The sequence below is a fragment of the Manis javanica genome, chromosome 1 (assembly GCF_040802235.1).
Source record: "Manis javanica isolate MJ-LG chromosome 1, MJ_LKY, whole genome shotgun sequence".
NCBI lineage: Eukaryota > Metazoa > Chordata > Mammalia > Pholidota > Manidae > Manis > Manis javanica.
The window spans coordinates 168,745,798-168,754,339 of record NC_133156.1 but is presented as its reverse complement, the minus strand read 5'-3'; the positions used below and the strand labels follow the sequence as shown (position 1 = coordinate 168,754,339).

The 8,542-nt window shown below is 47.3% G+C and overlaps 1 protein-coding gene across 1 annotated transcript; it reads right to left on the bottom strand.

Moving 5' to 3' along the window:
• Nucleotides 1–352: 352 nt before the first annotated feature.
• Nucleotides 353–6,322, bottom strand: FOXI3 (forkhead box I3). Its single transcript, XM_017681279.3, has 2 exons — nucleotides 5,559–6,322; nucleotides 353–2,836 (listed from the first exon to the last, which is right to left on the bottom strand). Exons 1-2 carry the CDS (start codon nucleotides 6,265–6,267, stop codon nucleotides 2,214–2,216), a joined length of 1,332 nt encoding a protein of 443 aa, XP_017536768.3. The 5' UTR covers nucleotides 6,268–6,322; the 3' UTR covers nucleotides 353–2,213.
• Between the last annotated feature and the right edge of the window lie 2,220 nt (nucleotides 6,323–8,542).

The window sequence follows — 8,542 nt, the reverse complement described above, 5'->3', positions numbered from 1 at the left end:
AATCACCCAGTCCCAATATTAACAGAGCCCATGCTGACAAACCCATCTATAACCTCATCTTGCAGGTTTCCTCTAGTTGGGGCCAAGTTCAGCAGTCACTTAGCTATTTCCCTGAAATTGTGCTCATGTGCCTACACAGACCCTCCTCGGAGAAACTGTTCCATTCCATCCCTTTCAAATGTGTGTAGGTGGGACAAGTGCAATGGTAAATCCATCAGTCACTCAACACAAACAACATCCTGGTGGTGGCTTCTGTATCTCTATTCCTTTAGGAGAAAGAAGCTCAAGACAGAAAAATAGTAATGCCTTGAAAGCACCCAGCAGTCATCTCACTTAAAGTTTATTTCTTGTGATTTCCAGCATGCAATGCACTTTCTTGGGAGAAAACAATTTTTTGTCTCAGTTCACATTATAAATTAATTTACAAATATAGAACTGTGGTAGAAACAATATTTATAAAAGCTTTTATGATTTTTCACATAGAAAAATACCCATAGAAACTGTTTTTTTGGTACATACTATATGGGGCAGGTGGTTTCTTTGGTTGTCTTCCTGAATAATATTTAAAAAGTAATGGTAATGTTATTTATATCTCAAATGCTTTTTTCTGTATGTATATTTCAAAATAAAAATGTAAGGGTGGTGCTGTGAAAGTCTTAAGAGAATACACAGCAGGTTAAAAATGCCTTACAATGTACTTTTTGTTCCTGTCTCTAAAAAATTAAAACCCCAAACCAGCAACGCTATCAAAAACCCAGCAACATGGCGCATAGGCAACTCATGAGGCATTATCTTCATCTTAATGCAAAGCTGTTCCAGTAAAATCAACAACTATTTGGCATTTTTGGGGTGAGTTCAAACTGTGGCCTAGTATCTGACCGTCATGTACCAGGCCCTCTTCTGGGCACTGGGAGGGTGACCATAAAAATTATTCAAATGAAGATATTTCCTGAGAAGTAAAAGGGAGTGCTAAAAATAAATTCTATTAAAAAATTTTTCTGACCAAATGCTTTGTTTAAAAAACTATAAAAATTCCATTTAAAAACTATTTTAATAAAAATTCTAACACTGTTTAAAAATGAGAAATCCAGGACACAGGCTGAAAGGGAAAAGATGTCAACTTAACTGGGACAGTGGTCACCCCACACTTCAGGAATACGGCAGCAGAAGCGAGGCAGAGGTGGTGTCCATCCTTGCACGTCTAGGGACCATCTCAAGTGATATTTCAATCAGAATCTTTGGTCAAGTGAGATCTAGCCCATCCCTACCCACTATATGCTATGTCTGCTGATGGATGCCAGCACCTTTTGTTTTTCAGGAATTAGAACAATCTTACAAGCACCAACTTTGGAGCCAGACTGCCAGGCCTGATCCTGGCTCCATGACTTACTATCTGCACAGCCTTGGGCAAGTTACTTAACACCTCAGAGTTTCACTGCCCTCATATAGAAAATTAGGGGTAGTAATAATACTTACCTCCCAAGATTGATGTGAGGATTAAATGTGTGTCAAGTGTCTAGAAGAGCACCTGGTCCACAGGGCTTACCTGGGCAATTTTTTATTGCTATTATTATCTACCATGTAGGAGACACTGAACATAAGCAGAGGCGACTGGCCAGCTGGATACAGCTCAGGGACCTGTGGTGTTTCCTAGTACAGTATTTTGAAAACTTCAACCAGTGGCAAAGACCACAAATAAAGGCTTCCTATAAAAATCCAGAAATCTGACTTCTCAAGGAAATCAGACTGCTGCCAGACAGGAAATAACAAGCTGCCCACAGCAGCCTTCAGCTGGTCAGTCCCAACCACGCCCAACTGCTTCAGTTGCCAATTGCTCTTTTTCCTGCCTGATGACTTCATTCTCGTTTTCTGCCGATCCCTATACACACTGGACCTTGTAACCCTGATCTACAGTCCTGAACAGAACAGACATGGTCCCTGCCCTCATAGGGCTCACAGGTAGTCTCCCAGAATAGAGTGAGGTGGGTGTCTCTCCAGGCAGGCCCTTATCCAGAAAAACCTGTACAAGCCTGCTGGGTTGTAAAAGTTAGCTCCTAAACCCTTGCTACCCCAAGTGTGGTCAGTGGCCCACAGGGTCACCGGGCAGCTCCAGAGAAATGCAGAACCTCAGTTCCTGCCCCAGACCGACTGCCTTGGAATCTGCATTGTAACAAGACCTCAGGTGTGCACGCCAAAGTCAGAGAAGCAGCGCTCTATACTTCAGAGCCCTCCCGGGGGTAGATGAGGCTGTTGACCATGCTGAAGTTGTAGAAGGAGCTGCTGAACGGGCTGCTCTGACTCCCGGTGGTGCTGGCGGGAAAAGGGCTGTAATAGGAGGACCTCTGGCTGCTGCCATTGCTGGTGCTGTGACTCAGCTGCAAGGTGTCTGGCGAGGCCTCAGCAACGGAGCTAGGGGCGAATGTGCTGCCGGGGGGTAGCTGGGCCCCCTGGATGCCTGGGTGGCGGCTGCCAGGGAGAGCTCGCTGCGTGTTCCCACTGCTGCTGACGCTTAAGGTGCTGAGGCTGCTGAAGAAGGTGTTGAGGCAAGGGGTGGAGGTGAGCATGGATCCTCCTGGTGAGGAGGCAGCACTCCTGGTGCCCTCGGGACGCTCTGGGGACTGGGAAGGCCTCAGCAGAGTGGAGGGGTTGTCCCCTTCTGGCTTCCCACCCACTCCAGACCCCAATCCTGATGAGAGCCCCTCTTCCAATTTTGGTGTCCCTGTGGCCACTGTGGAGGTGCCGCTGGCCTCAGAGAGGCGCTTTCGCTTCCGCCGGAAGTTCCCGTTGTCAAACATTTTCTCACAGTTTGGATCCAGGGTCCAGTAATTGCCTTTCCCTGTGCAGATAAGAAAGGGGAGTCAGAGGAAGACCTGGTTTATACACATGCATTCTGCTTCAAGTTCTGGGAGGAGTAAGGCACACTCTCATTAAAGGCTGACAAAGATGCTCAGTCTACTTTATCATTAACATTTATCCTTTTAGGGGAGATTTTATTCTTTTGCTTCCCTTTTATTTATTTTAATTAAATTATAGTTTATATATATATATATATATATATATATATATATATATATATGCTATTGGTTTCAGGTGTTCAACAAACATGTACATTACAAAATGCTCCCTATCAGTATAATTACCAGCTGTCACCATACAAAGTTATAACAATATTATTGACTGTATTCCCCATGCTGTACTTTCATCCCTGTGATTAGTCTACTTATTCTTCTTTCAAGGAGAAATCTGAAATGAAAATGTTTTGGCTAGTTTTTCCTTCTATGGCATGTCTGCTATTTAAATCTTAAGACCTAATTCTATTCCCAGGACACTTCTAATTCCCCAACACCTTCCCCTCTAGGTCCATATTGTGTGCTCTTTATATGCTTAAACTTGAGCTTCCATTGCTTTCTTTACAAAAATAGGAGTAAGAATAGTACCCACCTCTAAGTTGGCTCTAAGTAAGAATAGTACCCACCTCTAAGTGCAAGTTAAGTGATATTTCTGCATAGTAGCTGGCACCCAGCAAGCAGTGAAAAAAGAGTATCTGTTACCTTTATTATTCACTGAAAGGGTATGATTCTTGCCCCTAAAGAAACACTCCACTGGAAAAAGTCAAATACCCAATCCTCTGCTTTGCTGAACAAACATGACAAAAGCTGTTACTGAGCAAACAGTTGTTTTAACGTCTTGGATGGCATATGATCAGAGGACAAGGAAGCTTCTGGGTCTACATTCCCTCCTCACCTTGGGCAGGAGGCACCCCTGCAGCTCTTCTAAGCCTTTCCTCCACTGGGTAAGTCAAATCAGGGCCCCATTTAATGCACGTGATGCGACTCTTCTGCTTTGAAAATCTCCCTCACCAACTGAGGTAGAAAAGATCTATCATGGAGAATTTTCTCTCCCAACAGTTTTTTTCACTTCTAGTAAAATGATCCTTTGGCATTCAAGGACTGCTAAGCACCCATTTGGTAGTAAGTGATTTGTAATGGATAACTTCAGTTACTCCTCACGGCTCTATAGAGACAGGCAATATTATGGCTCCATTTTTCAGATGGGAAAACAGAGATGCAGATTTGTTAGCAATCTGTTGCATTTCCCAGTTAGCAATGGTTTACACAGGCTGGCTCTAGACTCAGCATTCTTAACTAACCACTGTCTTCTTTGGCTTCCACAAACTAGAACGCACTCCCCACATTCATTACCTCTGCCAACGTTGCTCCCCAAATAACCGCAGCAGAGAATAATTTATTCATACAACTACTGTCTAAATAATAATAACTGCACCTATCAAGATATTTGTATTGTGACACCTTGGTACCAAGCGCTTCGACAAGACACTAGCTATAGATCCTTGAACTTTATAAAGTATCTCACCAATAACTATTATATTTGTTACCTGTATGATACTCTGGGTTACTTAAAATATTAAAAATAATTTTAATTTCAACCACAGCTTTGTACTTTTCGAATGTGGCTACTAGGAAATTTACAATCACATGTAGTTTCATTTTATTTCTACTGGAAAGCACCACTCTAGAATGACTTCAGGTAGAAGACTCCAGAGTATTTATGCAATTTGCACAAAATCCTAGATCTCTGTAGTATGCAACCCAAGCAGTTTTCTCTTCGCTTCCTTTCACAACTCTGCCCCCACCTCCCTTGTCCGGAGCGCCTTCTGAAAACCTCAAGTAGGATTCTGTTTCTCTCCTCCTCGAGCTTTCTCCACCGCTACTTCTCAGGCAAGAGGGAAGCTACTAACAATACTGCCCTGTAATCCAGCCTGCCTCATGGGGACGTTGTGGGGAAGCAGGGGAAGGGGGTTCAGAGCAGAATGCAGCCAATGTGCCTTCTCTTCTTTATATTTCTAAATAATTCAGGTACTCAAACCACAATCTGCAGGACCCAGCTAAAGTTCTCTGATCCCTCTGCCGCGTCTCATGATGCCTGCGCCACTCTCCTTAAATCTCTCAAGGTAGGCACAGGACTTGTCTTATGAAGGACGCAGTCTCTCAGGAACCTGATGCAGGAGGAAGTGCATCTGTGGACATCCTGAACGGCCGGCTGCTCCTTGGGTCTCTCACCACCTCCTTTGGGAGCTGTGATGGGATTTTCCGCGCATCTGAGTCCCTTCATAGTCATTGCTTATCTGAGCGCTCATCCGTTCTTATTCCTAATCTACCTCCAGTAATGTGACCCCCCCTCTTCCCTTCAAGCGGCCACATAGATGAACACCACCAGGGGTGGCTTCCTGCGGGAGATAGGGCTTTTTCATTTCTCTTTAACTGCCCAGCTCTTCGTGCGCGCGTGGGGATGTAGATGTGTGGATGTAGGGACGAGCTGCTCCCTCACCGGACCCTCCAAGGCTCCTCTGGTCCACCTCTTTGTCCTCTCGGTTCCCTCACCCAACCCTGAAGCCTCCGCCGGCTCCCATGCACACTTAGAATGAGAAGATCTCATTTGCGTGGGTCTTCAAGGCAGCCACACGCAGACCCCTCACCCGGACCGTGCGCCGCTTCCCCGCGCCCGCGGCCAGAAGGCCCCTGTCCCGCCGCCCTCACCTGGGTCGTCCTCGTCGCGGGGCACCTTCTTGAAGCAGTCGTTGAGGGAGAGGTTGTGGCGGATGGAGTTCTGCCACCCGGCCTTGCTGCGCTGGTAGAAGGGGAAACTGTCGGCCACGAACTGGTAGATGTGGCTGAGGGTGAGCTTGCGCTCGGGCGCGCTCTGGATGGCCATGGCGATGAGCGCCGAGTACGAGTACGGCGGCCGCACCATCTTTATCAGGTCCTCGCGGCTGGCCATGGACAGCCAGCCGAGCTCGCCGGGCGCGGTGGGTCCCACGGGCGAGGCGGGCGCGGCGGGCGCGGGCTGCGCAAAGGGCCGCTGCGCGCAGCCGAAGGTGCCTGCGGCGCGCGGCGGCTGCAGGAAGGGCCCGGCCGCGCCCCCGGGCGGCGGCGGCGGCGGCGGGGCGCCCAGGTACGCGGCGGCAGCGGCGGCGGCGGGCGACCCGCCCACGCCCGGCCCGTTGAGCCACAGGTAGGGGTTGGCGGCGGCGGCGGCGGCCGGCGGCGCGCCGTAGTCGCCCAGCCCGTAGGGCGCCCTGGCGGCCGGGGACGCGCCCGGGGCGGCGGCGGCCGGGGGCAGGCCGGGCTGCGAGTACACGCCGAAGTTGTCGCCGCAGTAGAGGGCCATGTCGGTGGCCGGCGACTGGTGCGGCGCGGCGGCGGCAAGGGGCGAGCGGGGCTGGTTTCGCCGCTCGGGCGAGAGCATCCCTCTAGGGGCCAATCCTGCGGCCCCGCCTCGGCCCTCGCTCGCCAACCTGTACTGAGGCCGAGGGGCAGCCGGATGCGCGCGGAGCGCCAGCGAGCCAGCTTCTTATAACCGTCCGCCGCGCGGCTCCTCCCGGCCGGGCCCGGGGCTGGGCGGCGGCCCGCGCGCCGAGCTCTCCACGCCCCCGCCACGCCCCACCTGCCCGCGCGCCCGAAGCCTCGCGCCGCCCGCCCCGCCCCTGCGGCCCCTGCGGCCCCTGCAGCCCCTCCTCGCCCGGCCCCCGGGGCCCGGGGGTCCCGGAGAGCCCGAGCCTGCACGCTAAGGGCGAAAGCACCCCGGTCTTGGCCCACGTATTCTGACCATGAAATAAAACAACAAATGTTGAACCAAGAGAAGATAGCCGAAACAGAACAACTGTTTTCGAACAAGTCTGTGAGTTAACTTTGGGTGGCCAGTCAAGCCACCTGCCTAGCCCCCTTTGGTTTTCCTCCTTCAGTCCTCGACACCTTTGGTGATCCAGTTGCAGGATTCATGTCCGGTCTCTGCTGATCGGCCCCCAGTCTAAAAGAATAGATGCGATTTACAACTCTTTGGGGAATACGGCGTATTATACTAATTAACCAGCATCCTTGGTGTGCCCCCTTCTCCTAGGGGATTCCGTGGTGGGGAAGCGGACTGAAAACGGCATTTAATTTAACCGTGTCTCCAAGCATATATTTTCGTTCACATTCGGGAGGTATTGCTCATTTTACGTTAGGTTTATGCAGTCTTTGGTGTGATTTGTTGTCTTCAAAAACAAGGGTGAACGTTTTCAAAGACATTTAAATAAGTGGGTTCGAAATTAGCATTGTAAAACCAACCGTAATTTAAACTGCAAGAAGTTCTGATTTACAAAAACGGTCTCAACGAATTATGGTATATGAATTGCCCTCCTCTTTTTAAGTTTTCAAATGCGGCTTCTGCATGGAAAAACAAAATCAGTAAAATACTGTGGCAACCTCATATGCCGCGTAATTATTATTTATTGACTCCGAACAGCAATAAGAAAAATTGTTTCTTTTATAATGAAGACTGTTTCTAAATATATTCTTAATCGGTGACAGCTCTGCGATTCTCATTAGGAAAAGAAGTGGGAAACTTTTTTTGTCTATCAATTACAGCTGACAGTTAAGAATATTTAATAATTCGGAAATCTCCAGCTTCTCCGCCCCGAATTTATTTTAATGATAAAGTTAGTTATGTATGTGAGGGGAGATTTTCGTCTTCTGTTATCTCACTACTTAAGGAAAAAAAAAAATCCAGAGAGACATTTAGCTAGCAAATTTAGGTACCTAAAATGCAAGTAACTCTTCAAATGTCGACTCTAAAGTGCTCTCTTTCTTTCATCTGGCAAAAGCTATAAAATGGAATCGTGTTTGCCTTAACTGTTGTTTAAGGATCTAAGTGTTTCTTCATTTAGATAATCATATTGGGTTTTTTTTACCTCCCCAAATGAAGTTGTTTTGTTATTTCTCTTGAGATGTTAATATTTTTTCTTATATTGAAAGGTCTAAACTAAAAAGAGAAGATCCATAAAAAAGGCTGGGAACCTAGAAGACAAAAAATTGGGAAGCATTTGAAATCAAAGCCATCTGTCTCCCCGTTAGTTATTAATGTCCTTAAGAGTATAATACCTTCTCTTATTTTTTAACAAACTGCTCTTCCATACAAACTTGGCAGTTTGCAGGGTTTGTTTATTTATTTATCTATCTATGTATTTATTTATTTATTATTAAGGTATCATTGATATACACTCTTATGAAGATTTCACAAGAAAAACAATGTGGTTATTATATTCGCCCTTATTATCGAGTCCCTGCCATACCCCATTGCAGTCACTGTCCATCAGTGTAGTAAGATGCCAAAGAGTCCCTATTTGTCTTCTCCAAGCTACACTGTCTCCCTCTCCCCACGACCCCCCTCACACCATGTGCACTGGGTTGGTTTATTTTTTATTCTGATTCTTAACTCAGTAGCTCCAAATTATCCTGAGTAAGAGGTCATGATTGCAGATTATTGTTTCTTACCTTGATTAAAGGTTCTGCCTACATAAAGATATTTTGTTCCTTAACTGTGCATTATCTTTCGTGAACTTCAGTTTCATTTAAAGATGGCAGAGCCACCTAGCGGCTCTTTGCCTCTGTTCCAGCATACATCGGGTAGGACATCTGTGAGGTGGACACCCCCTCTAGGGGTTTGGAAGTTACTACTTTCTATTTTCAAAAACATCTTAATT